A 21,118-nucleotide genomic window follows, 5' to 3' on the forward strand; every position below is an offset into this window, starting at 1 on the left:
ATCCTCATGTACCCCTATATGTTCCCGTCATACCTCCTTGATGTGAAGGAAATCTTTGGGATCAAAGTTGATGGACATCCCCTGCACTGGAGCATCATCTCCTGGAGCGGGGTTATATCCTACATTCGTCCGTACTGCAAAAGCCACGGGCTTGGTCTGTGAGGAGACATGAGACATATAAGAAAAGCACTATACGACAGATATGTCCATCTCTACACAAGACTACATTGACTACTCTTACCTTTGCTTTTTCCAGTTGTGCTAGAGCGTGGCGTTCTGCCTCTTTTCGTAAAGCCTCCCTATCTTCTTCAAGGGACACATCTGAATCGGATGGACGACTAGTATAGGACTCTGCTGACCCCTGGATGAATAGATTAAGACTTGTTTAATCACAAGGACAGAAACATGTTAAAAAGCCAAACTGAGCCCTAACTATACATCTTTAGGGTACGTTCCCACACGGCGTATTTTGCTGCGTATTTGGTGCTGCGTATTTTCCTACCCATTGACTTCAACAGAGAAAATAAAATACGCAGCAGCAAATACGCAGCAAATACGCCGTGTGGGAATGTACCCTTAGGGTGCGTTCCCACTTGGCGTACTTTGCTGCGTATTTGCTGCTGCGTATTTTCTAACCCATTGACTTCAATGGGAAATAAAATACGCAGCAACAAATACGCAGCAAATACGCAGCAAAATACGCCAGGTGGGAACGCACCCTAAGGGTACATTCCCACACGGCGTATTTGCTGCGTATTTGCTGCTGCGTATTCTATTTTCTCTGTTGAAGTCAATGGATAGGAAAATACGCAGCACCAAATACGCAGCAAATACGCAGCAAAATACGCCAGGTGGGAACGTAACCTAAGAGTAGAAGGCAAGACAGTAACAGATTGAGAGGCATGGAATAAAAGCTACAGGAAAGAAATGTTTAACATATAGAGCAATATACAAGAGAACAAGCAGATACCTGATTATAAATACAGTATATAGATATAGATAGATCTATATACAGTATATAGATACTCACCTCATTATCGAAATCGTATACGTACATTTCTCTGATACCCCTATAGCAGGATTGTTGCTCTCAGTCTATGACAGCCGCTCTGACCAGACACAATCACTGGATCATTTACAATTGTGCCCTCAAGCAAAGAAACTCACAAGTTCCTTAGTGAGCTGTAAAAGTTCTAATGTCGTTGACACATTTACACAAAGAAACCTACAGCTACACAAACACTTCCTGTGTCCTATCCTAAATTGCTCTTCCGACTGCCAGACCCACCTCCTGTGAGGTCAGATTGGCAGTGACAGACTTCTTCATGGAGTGTTAGGGACAGGTGGCCAGCAGCTTTGGAAGCCAGAAATACAGCCCGGGACAGTAAAGAAGCTGACACAATGATTGATAAAAACATGTGTCCACAGAGACTACTACTAATTATACTGTACGGCAACACCCACCTCTATCATTGCTGGGAAAACCCTATGAAATACCCCAACAACCACGAACTGTGACCCTAGTAAAAAAAACGAATGAAATGCCAACAATCTCAACAACTTGGAAAAATGATTGTGTATACATATAAATATTATACCTCATATGTTTTAGACAGGACATTATGTACAAATATGATCTTAGGCCCCATTCACACTACAGGTATCATCCTGCTTTTTTACTGACGTTATTTTACAATAAAGGATGAAATAAACGGATGCAATAACTGGTAATAACGGATGATAACTGATGACCATCATCCGTTATTTTTGATGGGTTTTTTCTTTAAAAAACTGATGTTTTTCATCCGTTATCATCTGTTATTACCAGTTACATCCGTTTTTTTAAATCAGGTTTTTAACCCTTTTTTTTGTAAAGCTCTACTGAGCATGCTCAGTACAAAAAACAAATGTTAAACCTGACAATAACGGATTTTTTTTTGAACATCCGGTTCTCATAGACTTTTGATAGGGGTTATCCACCATAAGGTGATTTTAGTATGTACCTGGCAGACAGTAATGGACATGATTAGGAAGGATCTGCGCTTGTCTTGGGGCTAAATGGCTATGTTGTGAGATTAACATAATACTGTGGCTAGCTTTCTGTGAACTTGTATTTCCTGTTTGACTTTTCTTTTTTTGACTACAAATCCCACAATTCCAATTTACTCCCTCCCACATATCAGCCACCCCACCCATTGAAACAAAAGGCCTGTGGTTTTCAATCAGGGTGCCTACAGCTGTTTTATTAGTTGCAGATTGATCCCTCTCTCACCAAGCGATCGCTCCACCCATTGAAGCAGACAAGCTCCCTCTCATCAGCTGACTAGTGAGTCAGGTCTCGGCTGCATTGCAAGCTGGGAAAAATCCGAGACAACAGTCATTTTGTATGCTGTTAAAAATAAATATTGTTGTGAAAATCACAGAAGAATTGTGAGAAAACCGTCACACACAGGTACAGACACTATATTATGAACTACACCAACATTACAGCCCCTGTAGCTGTAATCCTGGAATACCCCTTTAAATGTTAACGTCCGTTTTTTCGCAATTTTTTTTTGCCGGACCAAAAATTTGTGCATGCACCGTCTTTTGTGCCGGCAAAAATAACTGACATTAGTAAAAACGGACATGCCTGATGCAAAAGGATGTTCAAAAAATCCATTGATTTTCCGGGATGTTTTGCCGGGAGTAATAGCAGAGATTTTTTACACAATGAACCTGTAGTATGAAAGGGGCCTTAAATGGGCACTGTCAGATTCAGAAACTTTTTATATGTTGTACATCTTGGTAAAACCTAACACATTTTTATGAGGTATATTAGAAATGTTAATTTCCTTTTTATAGAAATTATGACTTACATATATATAAAAAAAAAACAAAAAACATCCAGGACATAATCCTGTCTGGCTGCCACGTCATTCTTGTCCAAGCTGAAGCACAGGCCGGGACAAAGTCCAGAGAGTGAGGGTGGGACTATCACTTCTCTGTGCTCACTCCTGTCCTAATAGACTCAGTTTTTAGACTGAAAACAGAGAGGAGGGGGTTACACTACAGGCTGCAGTGATTTGAAGAAGAGACCCAGCACTCAGGGAGGAAGAGGAGTCACTGGATAACAAACCAAATGAGCAACAGATAGAAGGTATTTGTGAGAAATATAGGTGCTAGACATATAAAAATGATATGTACATAATCAGGATTAGGTACTGTAACATATAACTTTTTTTGTGGTTTATGACAGATACTCTTTAAATGTAAAACTTAAAGGACAATATCTGTGGAATGCCGCAGGTAATGCGATCAATTCATCTGTGCTGACACTCCTATTCAAATTAATGGAGCGCGTGTCATGTGCTCTCACTGCGAGTTTAGACTCCTGCGATCAGAATCTTGTGGATAGGGGGTTTAGATTTTTTTTACCGGACAATCACTTTAAAGGGGTTATCTGATACCACACAATTGTGTACATTCTCATGGATTGGGAAAAAAATGAAAAATAAATTATACATAATTGCCCCAATCCCCACCACATCTGCCCCAATGGTCCCTAGTCCTGGCTGACTGGGTCAGAACTATGGCTGGTGATTGGCCGAGTGTGCCCTATCTTCATTTTAAAATAAAAGTAGGAAGCACTGTTCAGGACCTTTGGGATAGATGTGATGGGGGATCAAAGCAGGGGAGTGTCCTTTTTTTTTTCATTGTAATCTACCTGAGCCTGTTTTATTTATTGTTATCCACCTATGCCACAATTCTTTGACATTGGGTAACCTCTGTAAGCTAGCCATACACATATAGTAAGATATGTACTGATTGACAACTATCTGCCACAATCCCTTTATAATTATATAGTCAGCTTGATCATGCCTGTTTATTTCAACATAGAAACATGCCTTATACTTCTACAACACTGGATTGGGCATATTGAAAGCCAACATATAAGATTGTTATTTTCTCATTGTTTAGGGACAGTTGGGAGCTTCCCATACACATTGTGAGTGGGATATCCTGATATTAATCTAATGTCTTCAAGCTGCTTTAAAGGAGTATCCTAGCCCCAGAAGAAACTGGTAATCGACTATTACTGATGTAAAAAAAAAAAAAAAAGAAAGAATACTCACCTGTCCCTGCAGCAGCCATTACACCATCTCCTGGTCCCTACTGCTCCCTGGTTCCTGTAATCTGTGAACACCACAGACCTGCCCGTTCAGCCCATCACTGATTGCAGTGGTTACCCACCACAGTCAGTTATTGGCTGAACGTGCAGTTTTTATGGGGTCTACGTATCACAGGAGGCAGCAGTAAGCAGCGGGGATCAGAAGACTATGGAATGGCAGCTGTTGGATCAAGGCAAATTAAATTAATTAATTGTTTCCCTTTTATATCACCTAGGGTTCATTTCTACTCTTTTATGTTGCTAGAATTGAAATGTTGTCTTCTATATGATATATTCAAGGTGGTGTAAATTTACTCAACAAAAAATATGCTACAAAATCAGCATTACATGAAGACTTGCAGATTTCAATCTTTGCAATGGAATTATGCTACATATGAATCCAGCTTTGATCTTTTTTATTGTAAACTTACTATAAAACTGACAACAGCCAACAAGACGACAATGATATCATCCTTGTAACAATGGCAAAAGTCTCCTAAAGCAAATAAACCAAAAATAAGACAGCTGTGCATTTTTCTTAAATTATCTTACCATATTTCCAAGAGGGTAACCTGATATGCACTATGTGGGGGATTTATCAAAACCTGTGCAGAGGAAAAGTGGAACAGTATACAACACAGAGATAGAGACAACCAACCATAAACAGAATACACAAACTCAACCGAAAAGAGCATCGATAAATATCTGCATGGGATTTCTGCAGATTTAAAGAAGAATCTTATTTGGTAGTCTTTAGAGTATTCAGCCAGCAACCCTAGATTAAGTTAAACTTTCGGGGACATTATAAATAAACATTTTATATACCCCCCCTAACCGGAAGACCATATTCATCCTGTGTGTAAGGGTGGTAGGAGGGTCTGGATAAGTTCACTTGATGCTATTGTTTGCTATTGCTTGATAGAGCACTCTCCAAATATCTAGCTGTGTAAACAGGTGATACTCGAAAAATGTGAATATTACATTCAATCAATAAAACAAGGATTGTACATAGAACAATATCCGACCTCTGAAAAGTATAAGCATGCATATGTATTCAGTACTTGGTTTGGGCCCCTTTTGCAGCCATTACTGCCTCAATGCGGCATGGCATGGAAGCTATTAGCCTGTGGCACTGCTGAGGTGGTATGGAAGACCTTCAGCTCTTCTACATTGTTTGGTTTCAGGTCTATCATCTTCCTCTTGGCAATGCCCCATAGATTCTCTATGGGGTTCAGGCCAGGCGAGTTTGCTGGCCAATGAAGCACAGTAATCACATGGTCAATGGACCAAGTGTTGGTGCTTTTGGCAGTGTGGGCAGGTGCCAAGTCCTGCTGGAAAATGAAGTCAGCATCCCCTTAAAGCTTGTCTACGAAGGAAGCATGAAGCGCTCCAAAATCTCCAGGTAGACGGATGTGTTGACACTGGACTTAATGAAGCACAGTGGACCAACATCAGCAGATGACACGGCTCCCCAAATTAACACAGACTGTGGAAACTTCACACTGGAGGACGACTGGGCGACTGACCAGGTCTCTTTTTCTTTAGCCCAGGTGAGATGCTTCTGACATTTGAAGCCCATGTCCAGGATCCATCTGTGTGTGGCTCTTGATGCACTGACTCCAGCCTCAGTCCACTCCTTGTGAAAGTCCCCAACACTTTTGATTGGTCTTTTCCTGACAATCCTCTCCATGCTGCGGTCATCCCTGCTGCTTGTGCACCTTTTTCTTCCACACTTTCCCCTTCCATATAACTTTCTATTAATGTGCTTTGATACAGCACTTTGGTAACATCCTACTTTGTTTGCAATTACCTTTTGAGGCTTTCCCTCCTTATGGAGGGTGTCAATGATGTTTTTCTGCACAACTGTCAGGTCAGCAGTCATTCCCATGATTGTGATTGCTACTGAACCAGACTGAGAGACCATTTAAAGACTCAGGAACCCTTTGCAGGGGTTATGGCTTAATAAGCTGATTATAGTGGGACACTCTGAGTGGAATATTGCACCATTTCACACTGCAATGTCCTGGAACAGGTATATGGTCCTATATTACCTGTAGGCCTTGTCAGGTTGAGTGACCTGGGGGCTCCCCTGCTGGGTCTCCCTGTTGTTTTATATGGTGTGTATTTCACTTTAATGCATAGACTAGACAGGATCTCTATGTATAGATAGTCTACTATCTAAAGACATCTATAGATGTGGGAGGTCTCAAGGACCTGTGAGTAAGCCACTCACAAGTTATGTTATGCAGTCACATGATCTGTTCCACAGAGCACCAGCTTTAACCTATGACCCACAGCTTGACCAATGGGCTTTAGTCCAGCCCCTCACTATATATAAAGGGGCGGCCATTGCAATTAGCCCTCTTCCTCTTTCCTCAGACTATTCTGAGACTAACATCTAAGTCTTTGCTGAGGCAGCTACCAGAGATCTACCAGCACAAGTGTTCAGCGTCTGGAAGGCGACAAAGCTAAAGTCCATCCAGTAAGTCTCAAGCGTATGTCTGCTGTCACTACAAATAGTCAAGTCCTGCACATAGTCAAGTCAAGTCCTGCACATAGTCAAGTCTAATTACAAATCAAAGTCAAGTTTATTATAAGCAAGCTGCGAGGTCCTCTGGGTCCTGGCCACCTCTCTGGGAAATCTGGCCTTAGCTGTGAAGATAATTACACCTGTCTTCTAATCAGTAAAGCCTCCGTTTGACCCAAACTGGTTGTGGACTCTTTATTGACTACTAGCCCGTGGGATAGCGGAAAATCCGGGCCTGTGGTGTTTCGGAACCCGAAGACCACACTGGCGTCACAAACACATAGGGGTTAATACCATCCGACCCCCGGGGTTAATAACATCTGATCCCACCACTCTTACCGCAACACCCGTGGTCCCGCCATTCACCCGGTGATCCAGCACAAATTTTGGTGTCAGGGAACAGGATACGGGTGTGTGCCTTAATCACTCAATATCCCAGTCAAGTCAGGCCACCCATTAACAGTATACGGGTGTGTGCCATAGGTGAGTTGCCGCAAGTCCTACCCCGCAAGTCTGAACTGTGTCTAATACCAAGTCACATGTCTTTGCAAAAAAGTGTGCGCCAGCAAAGTGTACGGGACTGTGTCATTGAAATAAGTTTTTGTGCTGGCGTTGAAGAAATAATGGGGAAGGTGAAAATTACAGTATTGTTGGTGGTGAAAAAGTCTGCCAAAGTTGGATTTACAATGGGCAAGATTAGAACGGAGGCCATGTTGCGCACCAAAATGACTGTTGTACCTGCAAGGGTTAAAGATGTGCTGGAAAAGTGCACCAAAGATTCCCGCCAGTGATGGCGTCCCGCCCCCAGGTGTGGAAACAATGTCGTGGTGTCCAACCCCAAGTGGAACTTGAAAGGTCCGCCCCGTATTGCCAGGGGGGTGTGCTGCTTCCAGTCCCAGACCCCGCTGATGACGTCCTTCCGGCTGGTGGCCATCTTGTCGGAGACCAATATAAAAGGCAAGGCGGAGCTTGACCTCTTCAGTCCACCGGAAGTGCGGAAGGAGAGCAGCAAGATGGCAGAGACCCAGCGATCCACATGCACCAAGAGTCCAAAGATGGAGCCGGAGGATCGGATGATTGCCGCTGTGGCGAGTTATCAGAGCGTCTGCATCAGCTGTCCCTCGGGGCCAAAGACGCCTGCATGAAGGTGCCGCTACCTGAGGACGATGGCGAGTGGGCCGCAGCAACAGCGGAGGAAACACCGGAGGCTTCCAGAGGGCCGTCGCCTGTGAGACTGTTGCCTCATCACCGCAGCTGGGGTTCCTGGGCTGAGATCCCGAGGGAGTCTGATGTGAGTACCTGGCGGAAGCCAATTTTTCTACTCCCTCCTCCTCCAGCCCTGAGCCAGTACCCCAGGCCCCACAGCCATTAGTACATCCACCGTCACCACCGCTCCCTAAATGGCTGTTCGGCAATGGGCCGAGTCTTATCAAATACATGCGGGAGCATCTACTTCCCTTGCCCGGGAAGTCTCTACTCTCAGTTCCTCCGGCCCAATCCAAAAAGGCCAAAAGAGATGCCGAGGTGGCCGCCGCCATCAAGGAACTGAGGGTCCAGAAGCTGCAGAGTTACCCTCCGAAGCGGCTTCCATTTGAAGAAAGACAGCAGCAAGATACAAAGCAGCTAGAGGATCCGCCGACTGGAGCATCCCCAAGAGGGTGAGCCCCCCCTCGAGCGCCGACACGCTACAGTGATTAAATTTGACTGTGTCCGGGATTCGGCACCATCATGGACTGTCACAATGGAAACACTCTCCTAGTCAACAGGAGAGCTGTTCAGAGAGACTATCTTCCTACAGAACAACACTCTCTGAAGAACGGGGAGATTATTGAGTACACCCCAGTGAAAAGCTTTTGAGGGGAATGGGCCGCTGCGGTCACCAGACCAGTAAACCCTACTCAAATTCCATTTGACTATTTCCCCTCCTAAGATTGGGACTCAGATCCCTTTGGGCTCGTCCCTCCAAGTGTTAAAGGAGCAGTCATCCAAGAGGAGTATCCTGATCCACCTGCGATGGATCCCAAGTACCAAAGGCGTTCCAGTCAAGGTTCCTATACAGATGTGCCCAGGCCTACTCCTAGAAGAGAGGAGGTTTGGCCTGACCACTGGGCACCAACTCATGTACCTCGGCCTACTCCAGCTGTCAAGGAGGTTTGGCCTAACCAACGGGTACCCATAAAAGTGCCTAGGCCTACTCCTGCAGTGGCGGAGGTTTGGCCTGAAGAGCAGGCACCAACAAGTAATCCCTCTGTGGCGCAAGCCGCTGCAGTGCAGGTGGTGGTTACAATTAATCCCACCATCACCAATTCCAGTCTGTCCCATGTGTCCTGGGACACCCATATTGACCCCATGCAAGGGGCCCAGTCTTGCAACCCTAGGTACATCTCAAAGCCTAGGACCCCACTTGGAAGGCGAGACTGGGAAAGGAAATTGCCTGAAAGAAAGAACGCTCTCTAAGTAACTTGTGTACAGTAAATGTAACCAAACTTTGGTGGTAAGAATGACTATCGTGTAGTAGCACACTTTATTGTTTCAGGTTTTCAGCAACAGTTCAAGATATGTACCTGACAAGACTGTGTCAAGAAAAGTTCTTCCATTTGTAACGCAACCAACCCTATTAACCCCTTCCCGACCTATGACATACCTGTACGTCATGGGTGGCAAGGTGTTCCCGACCCATGACATACAGGTACGTCATGGACATTACTGCCGCTACTCGCGGCATCCCGCAGCGCCCGGAAAGATGGTGGCTATCACTGATAGCCAGCCATCTTACCGTGCGACCACGGGGGGTTTCGTCCCCCACCCCCCCCCCCCCCAGCGATCGCTGCTATCAGCTGGTCAAATCTGACAAGCTGATAGCAGCGTTTCGCTATCAGAATACTTAGCAGCGCGGTGTGTGAGTTCCGATCACGGGGATCGGGACACACACCGCTCTGCTAAGTGTCCCTGACCCGTCCCCCGGCGTCACTTACCCGTCGGAGCGGTGTCCCGGCGGTCCCGGCGTCCTCCGTGCGGTCCTGGCTGCGCTGCGTCCCGGAGGTGAGTTTCCGGCAGCAGTGCGACATCTTCATTGGCAGCAGTGAGATCGCCGTAAAGCGATCTCACTGCTGCCTCTGAGAGTTTCAAAACTGCAACTCCCAGCATGCCCAGACAGCCTTTGGCTTTCTGGGCATGCTGGGAGTTGTAGTTTTGCAACATCTGGAGGTCCACAGTTTGGAGACCACTGTATAATGGTCTCCAATCTGTGCTCTTCCAGATGTAGCAAAACTACAAATCTCAGCATGCTCAGTCTGTCCAGGCATGCTGGGAGTTGTAGTTCTCTAACATCTGGAAGAGCACAGATTGGAGACCATTATACAGTGGTCTCCAAACTGTGGACCTCCAGATGTTGCAAAACTACAACTCCCAGCATGCCCAGACTGCCCAAGCATGCTGGAAGTTGTAGTTCGGCAACATCTGATCCTTCAGATATTGCCGAACTACAACTTCCAGCATGCCTTGGCAGTCTGGGCATGCTGGGAGTTGTAGTTTTGCAACAACTGGAGGCACACTAGTTGGGAAACATTGTCCGTTTCCTACCTCAGTGCCTCCAGCTGTTGCAATTGTTGCAAAACTATAACTCCCAGCATGCACTGACAGACCATGCATGCTGGGAGTTGTAGTTTTGCAACAGCTGGAGGCACACTGGTTTGGAAACACTAAGTTTGGTTGCAAAACACTTGAAAGTTTATTACTTAACTTAGTGTTTCCAAACCAGTGTTCCTCCAGCTGTTGCAAAACTACAACTCCCAGCATGCACGGACAGCCAAAGGGCATGCTCGGAGTTTGCAACAGCTGGATGTTTGCCCCCTCCCCCCAATGTGAATGTACAGGGTACACTCACATGGGCGGAGGTTTACAGTGAGTGCTGCAAGTTTGAGATGGCGCAAATTTTGCGCTGCAGCTCAAACTTCCAGCGGCAAACTTGCTGTGAACCTCTGCCCATGTGACTGTACCCTAAAAACACTACACTACACTGACACTAACCAAAAATAAAAAGTAAAAAACACTACATATACACATACCCCTACACAGCCCCCCTCCCCCCAAAAAATGAAAAACGTCTGGTACGCTACTGTTTCCAAAATGGAGCCTCCAGCTGTTGCAAAATAATAACTCCCAGTATTGCCGGACAGCCATTGACTGTCCAGGCATGCTGGGAGTTTTGCAACAGCTGGAGGCACCCTGTTTGGGAATCACTGGCGTAGAATACCCCTATGTCCACCCCTATGCAAATCCCTAATTCAGGCCTCAAATGCGCATGGCGCTCTCTCACTTTGGAGCCCTGTCGTATTTCAGGGCAACAGTTTTGGGACACATATGGGGTATCGCCGTACTCGGGAGAAATTGCCTTACAAATTTTGGGGGGCTTTTTCTTCTTTAACCCCTTATGAAAAGGTGAAGTTGGGGTCTACACCAGCATGTTAGTGTAAAAAAATAAATTTTTTACACTGACATGCTGGTGTTGCCCTATACTTTTCATTTTCACAAGAGGTAAAAGGGAAAAAAGACCCTCTAAATTTGTAACGCAATTTCTCGTGAGTACGGAGATACCCCATATGTGGGCGCAAAGTGCTCTGGGGGCGCACAACAAGGCCCAGAAGGGAGAGTGCACCATGTACATTTGAGGCGATTTGCACAGGGGTGGCTGATTGTTACAGCAGTTCTGACAAACGCAAAACAATAAATATCCACATGTGACCCCATTTTGGAAACTACACCCCTCACGGAATGTAATAAGGGGTGCAGTGAGCATTTACACCCCACTGGTGTATGACAGATTTTTGGAACAGTGGTCTGTGAAAATGAAAAATACAATTTTTGATTTGCACAGTCCACTGTTTCAAATATCTGTCAAACGCCAGTGGGGTGTAAATGCTCACTGCACCCCTTATTAAATTCCATGAGGGGTATAGTTTCCAAAATGGGGTCACATGTGGGGGGGGGTCCACTGTTCTGGCACCATAGGGGCTTCCTAAATGGGACATGCCCCCCAAAAACCCTTTCAGAAAAACTCACTCTCCAAAATCCCATTGTCGCTCCTTCCCTTCTGAGCCCTCTACTGCGCCCGCCGAACACTTTACATACGCATATGAGGTATTTCCTTACTCAAGAGAAATTGGGTTACCAATTTTAGGGTGATTTCTCTCCTTTTACCCCTTGTAAAAATTCAAAAATTGGGTCTACAAGAAAATGCGAGTGTAAAAAATGAAGATTTAGAATTTTCTCCTTCACTTTGTTGCTATTCCTGTGAAACACCTAAAGGGTTAAAACACTTACTGAATGTCATTTTGAATACTTTGGGGGGTGCAGTTTTTATAATGGGGTCATTTATGGGGTATTTCTAATATGAAGATCCTTAAAATCCACTTCCAACCTGAACTGGGCCCTGAAAAATTACGATTTTGAAAATCTTGAGAAAAATTGGAAAATTGCTGCGGAACTTTGAAGCCTCTGGTGTCTTCCAAAAGTAAAAACTTGTCAATTTTTTAATGCAAACACAAAGTAGACATATTGTATATGTGAATCAATATGTAATTTATTTGGAATATCCATTTTCCTTTCAAGCAGAGACTTTCAAAGTTAGAAAAATGCTAAATTTTCAAAATTTTCATGAAATTTTTAGATTTTTTACCAAGAAAGGATACAAATATCAGTGAAATTTTACCGATAACATAAAGTAGAATATGTCACGAAAAAACAATCTCGGAATCAGAATGATAAGTAAAAGCATTCCAAAGTTATTAATGTTTAAAGTGACTGTTACGCCGAGCGCTCCGGGTTCCCGCTCCTCCCCGGAGCGCTCGCTTCACCTCCTCCGCTGCAGCGCCCCGGTCACGTCCTCTGACCCGGGGCGCTGCGATCCTGCTGCTAGCCGGGATGCGATTCGCGATGCGGGTAGCGCCCGCTCGCGATGCGCACCCCGGCTCTCCTACCTGACTCGCTCCCCGTCTGTTCTGTCCCGGCGCGCGCGGCCCCGCTCCCTAGGGCGCGCGCGCGCCGGGTCTCTGCGATTTAAAGGGCCACTGCGCCGCTGATTGGCGCAGTGGTTCCAATTAGAGTTATCACCTGTGCACTCCCTATATTACCTCACTTCCCTTGCACTCCCTTGCCGGATCTTGTTGCCTTAGTGCCAGTGAAAGCGTTCCTTGTGTGTCCCTTGCCAGTGTTTCCAGACCTTCTGCCGTTGCCCCTGACTACGATCCTTGCTGCCTGCCCCGACCTTCTGCTACGTCCGACCTTGCGTCTGCCTACTCCCTTGTACCGCGCCTATCTTCAGCAGCCAGAGAGGTGAGCCGTTGCTAGTGGATACGACCTGGTCACTACCGCCGCAGCAAGACCATCCCGCTTTGCGGCGGGCTCTGGTGAAAACCAGTAGTGGCTTAGAACCGGTCCACTAGCACGGTCCACGCCAATCCCTCTCTGGCACAGAGGGTCCACTACCTGCCAGCCGGCATCGTGACAGTAGATCCGGCCATGGATCCCGCTGAAGTTCCTCTGCCAGTTGTCGCTGACCTCACCACGGTGGTCGCCCAGCAGTCACAACAGATTGCGCAACAAGGCCAACAGCTGTCTCAACTGACCGTTATGCTACAACAGTTGCTACCACAGCTTCAGCAGTCATCTCCTCCGCCAGCTCCTGCACCTCCTCCGCAGCGAGTGGCCGCTCCTGGGATACGCTTATCCTTGCCGGATAAGTTTGATGGGGACTCTAAGTTTTGCCGTGGCTTCCTTTCCCAATGTTCCCTGCATCTGGAGATGATGTCGGACCTGTTTCCCACTGAAAGGTCTAAGGTGGCTTTCGTAGTCAGTCTTCTGTCCGGAAAAGCCCTGTCATGGGCCACACCGCTCTGGGACCGCAATGACCCCGTCACTGCCTCAGTACACTCCTTCTTCTCGGAAATCCGAAGTGTCTTTGAGGAACCTGCCCGAGCCTCTTCTGCTGAGACTGCCCTGTTGAACCTGGTCCAGGGTAATTCTTCCGTTGGCGAGTATGCCGTACAATTCCGTACACTTGCTTCAGAATTGTCCTGGAATAATGAGGCCCTCTGCGCGACCTTCAAAAAAGGCCTATCCAGCAACATTAAAGATGTTCTGGCCGCACGAGAAATTCCTGCTAATCTACATGAACTTATTCACCTAGCCACTCGCATTGACATGCGTTTTTCTGAAAGGCGTCAGGAACTCCGCCAAGATATGGACTCTGTTCGCACGAGGCGTTTCGTCTCCTCGGCTCCTCTCTCCTCTGGTCCCCTGCAATCTGTTCCTGTGCCTCCCGCCGTGGAGGCTATGCAGGTCGACCGGTCTCGCCTGACACCTCAAGAGAGGACACGACGCCGTATGGAGAACCTCTGCCTGTACTGTGCTAGTACCGAACACTTCCTGAGGGATTGTCCTATCCGTCCTCCCCGCCTGGAAAGACGTACGCTGACTCCGCACAAGGGTGAGACAGTCCTTGATGTCTACTCTGCTTCTCCACGTCTTACTGTGCCTGTGCGGATGTCTGCTTCTGCCTTCTCCTTCTCTACAGTGGCCTTCTTGGACTCTGGTTCTGCAGGAAATTTTATTTTGGCCTCTCTCGTCAACAGGTTCAACATCCCAGTGACCAGTCTCGCCAGACCCCTCTACATCAATTGTGTAAATAATGAAAGATTGGACTGTACCATACGTTTCCGCACGGAGCCCCTTCTTATGAGCATCGGATCTCATCATGAGAGGATTGAACTTTTGGTCCTCCCCAATTGCACCTCGGAGATTCTCCTTGGACTTCCCTGGCTTCAACTTCATTCCCCAACCCTGGATTGGTCCACTGGGGAGATCAAGAGTTGGGGGTCCTCTTGTTCCAAGAACTGTCTAAAACCGGTTCCCAGTAACCCTTGCCGTAACTCTGTGGTTCCTCCAGTAACCGGTCTCCCCAAGGCCTATATGGACTTCGCGGATGTTTTCTGCAAAAAACAAGCTGAGACTCTACCTCCTCACAGGCCTTATGATTGCCCTATCGACCTCCTCCCGGGTACTACTCCACCCCGGGGCAGAATTTATCCTCTCTCTGCCCCAGAGACTCTTGCCATGTCCGAATACGTCCAGGAGAATCTAAAAAGGGGCTTTATCCGTAAATCCTCCTCTCCTGCCGGAGCCGGATTTTTCTTTGTCTCCAAAAAAGATGGCTCCCTACGTCCTTGCATTGACTACCGCGGTCTTAATAAAATCACGGTTAAGAACCGCTACCCCTTACCCCTCATCTCTGAACTCTTTGATCGCCTCCAAGGTGCCCACATCTTCACTAAATTGGACTTAAGAGGCGCCTATAACCTCATCCGCATCAGAGAGGGGGACGAGTGGAAAACGGCATTTAACACCAGAGATGGACACTTTGAGTATCTGGTCATGCCCTTTGGACTGTGCAATGCCCCTGCCGTCTTCCAAGACTTTGTCAATGAAATTTTTCGTGATCTATTATACTCCTGTGTTGTGGTATATCTGGACGATATCCTAATTTTTTCTGCCAATCTAGAGGAACACCGCCGGCATGTCCGTATGGTTCTTCAGAGACTTCGTGACAACCAACTCTATGCCAAAATTGAGAAATGTCTGTTTGAATGCCAATCTCTTCCTTTTCTAGGATATTTGGTCTCTGGCCAGGGACTACAGATGGATCCAGACAAACTCTCTGCCGTCTTAAATTGGCCACGCCCCTCCGGACTCCGTGCTATCCAACGCTTTTTGGGGTTCGCCAATTATTACAGGCAATTTATTCCACATTTTTCTACCATTGTGGCTCCTATCGTGGCTTTAACCAAGAAAAATGCTGATCCCAAGTCCTGGCCTCCTCAAGCAGAAGACTCCTTTAAACAACTCAAGTCTGCCTTTTCTTCGGCTCCCGTGCTCTCCAGACCTGACCCTTCCAAACCCTTCCTATTGGAGGTTGATGCCTCCTCAGTAGGAGCTGGAGCTGTTCTTCTACAAAAAAATCCTTCCGGGCATGCTGTCACTTGTGGTTTTTTCTCTAGGACCTTCTCTCCAGCGGAGAGGAACTACTCCATCGGGGATCGAGAACTTCTAGCCATTAAATTAGCACTTGAGGAATGGAGGCATCTGCTGGAGGGATCAAGATTTCCTGTTATTATCTACACCGACCACAAGAACCTCTCCTACCTCCAGTCGGCCCAACGGCTGAATCCTCGCCAGGCCCGGTGGTCTCTGTTCTTTGCCCGATTTAATTTTGAGATTCACTTTCGTCCTGCCGATAAGAACATTAGAGCCGATGCTCTCTCTCGTTCCTCGGATGCCTCAGAAGTTGATCTCCCTCCGCAACACATCATTCCACCTGACTGCCTGATCTCCACTTCTCCTGCCTCCATCAGACAGACTCCTCCAGGAAAGACCTTTGTTTCTCCACGCCAACGCCTCGGAATCCTCAAATGGGGTCACTCCTCCCATCTCGCAGGTCATGCGGGCATCAAGAAATCTGTGCAACTCATCTCCCGCTTCTATTGGTGGCCAACTCTGGAGACGGATGTTGGGGACTTTGTGCGAGCCTGCACTATCTGTGCCCGGGATAAGACTCCTCGCCAGAAGCCCGCTGGTTTTCTTCATCCTCTGCCTGTCCCCGAACAGCCTTGGTCTCTGATTGGTATGGATTTTATTACTGATTTACCCCCTTCCCGTGGCAACACCGTTATTTGGGTGGTCGTTGATCGATTCTCCAAAATGGCACATTTCATTCCTCTTCCTGGTCTTCCTTCTGCGCCTCAGTTGGCTAAACAATTTTTTGTACACATTTTTCGTCTTCACGGGTTGCCTACGCAGATTGTCTCGGATAGAGGGGTCCAATTCGTGTCTAAATTCTGGAGAGCTCTCTGTAAACAACTCAAGATTAAATTAAATTTTTCCTCTGCATATCATCCCCAGTCCAATGGACAAGTAGAAAGAATTAACCAGATCCTGGGTGATTATTTGCGACATTTTGTTTCCTCCCGCCAGGATGACTGGGCAGATCTCCTTCCATGGGCCGAATTCTCGTATAACTTCAGGGTCTCTGAATCTTCCTCCAAATCCCCATTTTTCGTGGTGTACGGCCGTCACCCTCTTCCCCCCCTTCCTACCCCCTTGCCCTCTGGTCTGCCCGCTGTGGATGAAATTTCTCGTGACCTTTCCATTATATGGAGAGAGACCCAAAATTCTCTCTTACAGGCTTCTTCACGCATGAAGAGGTTCGCGGATAAGAAAAGAAGAGCTCCCCCCGTTTTTTCCCCTGGAGACAAGGTATGGCTCTCCGCTAAATATGTCCGCTTCCGTGTCCCTAGCTACAAGTTGGGACCACGCTATCTTGGTCCTTTCAAAATTCTGTGTCAAATTAATCCTGTCTCTTATAAACTTCTTCTTCCTCCTTCTCTTCGTATCCCTAATGCCTTTCACGTCTCTCTTCTCAAACCACTCATCCTCAACCGTTTTTCTCCCAAATCTGTTCCTCCCACTCCTGTTTCCGGCTCCTCGGACGTCTTCTCGGTCAAGGAGATTTTGGCTGCCAAAAAGGTCAGAGGAAAAAATTTTTTTTTAGTAGACTGGGAGGGTTGTGGTCCTGAAGAGAGATCCTGGGAACCTGAGGACAACATCCTTGACAAAAGTCTGCTCCTCAGGTTCTCAGGCTCCAAGAAGAGGGGGAGACCCAAGGGGGGGGGTACTGTTACGCCGAGCGCTCCGGGTTCCCGCTCCTCCCCGGAGCGCTCGCTTCACCTCCTCCGCTGCAGCGCCCCGGTCACGTCCTCTGACCCGGGGCGCTGCGATCCTGCTGCTAGCCGGGATGCGATTCGCGATGCGGGTAGCGCCCGCTCGCGATGCGCACCCCGGCTCTCCTACCTGACTCGCTCCCCGTCTGTTCTGTCCCGGCGCGCGCGGCCCCGCTCCCTAGGGCGCGCGCGCGCCGGGTCTCTGCGATTTAAAGGGCCACTGCGCCGCTGATTGGCGCAGTGGTTCCAATTAGAGTTATCACCTGTGCACTCCCTATATTACCTCACTTCCCTTGCACTCCCTTGCCGGATCTTGTTGCCTTAGTGCCAGTGAAAGCGTTCCTTGTGTGTCCCTTGCCAGTGTTTCCAGACCTTCTGCCGTTGCCCCTGACTACGATCCTTGCTGCCTGCCCCGACCTTCTGCTACGTCCGACCTTGCGTCTGCCTACTCCCTTGTACCGCGCCTATCTTCAGCAGCCAGAGAGGTGAGCCGTTGCTAGTGGATACGACCTGGTCACTACCGCCGCAGCAAGACCATCCCGCTTTGCGGCGGGCTCTGGTGAAAACCAGTAGTGGCTTAGAACCGGTCCACTAGCACGGTCCACGCCAATCCCTCTCTGGCACAGAGGGTCCACTACCTGCCAGCCGGCATCGTGACAGTGACAGTGGTCAGATTTTCAAAAAATGCCTAGGTCATGAAGGTGAAAATGGGCTGGGTCATGAAGGGGTTAATTAATGTGCCCGGCTCCGGCCGAGAGACTCCTTGGTGTAGGAGATTCTATTAAGCTGCATACCAGTCTTCTCAGGATGGGGACCCTGAGTTGACTGAACCATGAACTCCTGTTGTACATGGACTACTGAGCAGTAGTGAATGTATAAATTTATATATTTTGCTTCGGTAAAAAAAAAAAAAGGGGGTCATGGAGGTACACTGAGTTGTTGTGCTCCTAATGTTATAGTCCTAAATTGTGTTATCAAATGTCAAATAAAATGTATAAGGTTGTTGTATACTAAAAGTCAATGTGTACAGTCATTCATGTCTGGTTGTTTCCTCACAGGAGTTTGTCCTGATACGTTCGAGAGGAGCCTATATCACCCCTTTACCAGCATCCAGTACAAAGTATAGTGTGTGTAGTACACTACAACAGTACACATAGTTGTGTACACAAATAATGTACATATAGTTCAGTATCAGTATACATAAGTCAAGTATACCTCAGTCACATAAAGTAGTACTGTATCATTCACATTTTACAGACTACTCAAAGTAACATGTCAAGTGTATGTTATGTCATATGTCATCCTGTTCGTGCACAGGATACTTTCCTTGCCAGTAAGTATTCCTGAAACTAACCTAAAGCACGTAGTCAGTACAAGGTAACATGAATGTCAAAGTGATATCGGTATTCATTGTCTAGCATAAAAATGTGAGTAAACCAAAAATAGTGTTCTGGGGAGATGTGTTTTATGCCAAAGGGACCCCAGTAGCCAAGGCATTGGGCAGAGAGCCTCTGGAAACCCAATCCGCAACTATAAGTCTAAAGTAATAAGTCTAGTCATGTATACAATGTCTAGTATATAGTCCAATTATAAAATGCAAGTCCAGTTAAAATGTGCATAGTAAAGGTACTTACAAGTCAAGTAAATGTATATGTACAAGTTATATATAACCACAAATCCTGTTCACAATCCTGTTCAACTACAAGTCAGAGAGTGTATAGACTATTATACAAAGACTCTAATGTAAAATGCCTCAGGACTGCATCTGGCCCTGTGGCCACTTCGTTCCTCAAGCCTGACAGAACCTTATGTCGAGGACGACTTATATTAAGCGAGGGGGTTTGTAGTGTCCCAGTACAGGTACAGCTCCCCTGCAGGGTCTCCCTTTGTTTTCTCCCTGTTGTTTTATATGGTGTGTATGTCACTTCAACGCATAGACAAGATATCTATGTATAGATAGTCTACAGGACCTGTGGGAGGTCTCAAGGACCTGTGAGCAAGCCTGTCACATGTTATGTTATGCAGTCACATGATCTGTTGTCACATGCAATCCCACAGAGCACCAGCTTTAACCTATGACTCACAGCTTGACCAATGGACTTTAATCCAGCCCCCACTATAATGGGGCGGCCATTGCAATTAGCCCTCTTCCTCCCTCCTCAGATCAGACTCTTCTGAGAGTAACATCTAAGTCTTTGCTGAGGCAGCTACCAGAGATCTCAGGACAAGTGTTCAGCGTCTGGAAGGCCACAAAGCTAAAGTCTCTCCAGTAAGTCTCAAGTCTATGTCTGCTGTCACTACAAATAGTCAAGTCCTGCACATAGTCAAGTCAAGTCTAATTACAAGTCAAAGTCAAGTTTATTACAAGTATTGGTCCAGCAAGCTGGGTCCTCTGGGTCCTGGCCACCTCTCTGGGAAATCTGGCTTTAGCTGTGAAAATGATTACACCTGTCTTCTACTCAGTAAAGCCTCCATTTGACCCGAACTGGTTGTGGACTCTTTATTCACTACTAGCCCGTGGGATAATGGAGAATCCGGGGCGTGTGGTGTTCTGGAACCCGAAAACCACACTGCCGTCAGGAACACATAGGGGTTAATACCATCTGATCCCCGAGGTTAATAACATCTGATCCCACCACTCTTACCGCAACACCCGTGGTCCCGCCATTCACCTGGTGGTTGGCACTACAACACTAGTCTAATTTTCTGAGATTGTGGATTTGGGGTTTTCATGAGCTGTAAGCCATAATCATCACAATTCTGACAGCTTGAACTATCTTTCTTTGCATGTAATGAGTCTCTCTCATATATTAGTTTCACCTTTTTAGTTGCATAACTGAAACAAATGAACTTTTGCAAGATATTCAAATTTTTCGAGTATCACTAATTGCACGATATTCAAATTTTTCGAGCATTTTCACTTAAAGACAGTATAGACCTAACAAAGCATCCCATTGAGCATGTGTAATAGTACCCAGGTCTCTCTCCCATTTCTCCTGTACTGTTAGGTGAAACAGTTGCAGATGTCCCCAAGCAACTGAGTATATACATATGAAATAACACCTTTCACTACTTTCTGAGAACAACATTATGCATGTAGGTTCGAAGAAATGTCTTGTACAGCGTCTGGGCTTATTTAGTGAGAGCATGATGGAGTTGGAGAATTAAATGGGCACTGTCAGAGCCAAAAACATTTTGTATGTTGCTACTGGTGAAAATTAAAGACCTTTTGTAATATGATTGTTTTAAAAATTTGGAATTTTTAATAAAGAAAACGGCTCCTGAAAATCCCACCACTAGGGGTTCCCATACCTACCGGGACTCTAACCAGTCCTGCAGCAGCATCAGACTTGTCTATGAGTCATGGACAAGAGATGGACTTATGGACAAGGCTGCATGAGCAGAAAAATCAATCACCTCCCACCACCACAAGGAAGGGCACGCCCCCTTCCCCAGAGAGGCTTTCTAACACTCTGAGCTAATGAAAAGAGGTATTTTTATAATAAATATAGGGGATAGAGGCATAAAATTAGATGTACATAGTCAGAATTAGGTACTGAGTAATATATATATATTTTTGTGGGATCTTACAGGTACACTTTAATAAAACAGCCAATTATGCAGGTACAGATATCATTTACCTGGTCAAATGAAAGCATTTATCCCTTC

At 46.5% G+C, this 21,118-nt stretch overlaps 1 protein-coding gene across 2 annotated transcripts in view; it reads right to left on the bottom strand.

The window, feature by feature from the left end:
• Positions 1 to 21,118, bottom strand: part of CACNB1 (calcium voltage-gated channel auxiliary subunit beta 1) — a 138,048-nt gene that overhangs the window by 43,602 nt on the left and 73,328 nt on the right. For both annotated transcript variants that reach the window (XM_056547712.1, XM_056547713.1), the window contains exons 3-4: positions 242 to 361; positions 34 to 156 (exon numbers count right to left, since the gene is read on the bottom strand). In XM_056547712.1, coding sequence (XP_056403687.1) covers positions 34 to 156; positions 242 to 361 — 243 coding nt within the window. The remainder of the gene's footprint in view (positions 1 to 33; positions 157 to 241; positions 362 to 21,118) is intronic.

The sequence above is a fragment of the Hyla sarda genome, chromosome 12, assembly GCF_029499605.1.
Source record: "Hyla sarda isolate aHylSar1 chromosome 12, aHylSar1.hap1, whole genome shotgun sequence".
Taxonomy (NCBI): Eukaryota; Metazoa; Chordata; class Amphibia; order Anura; family Hylidae; genus Hyla; species Hyla sarda.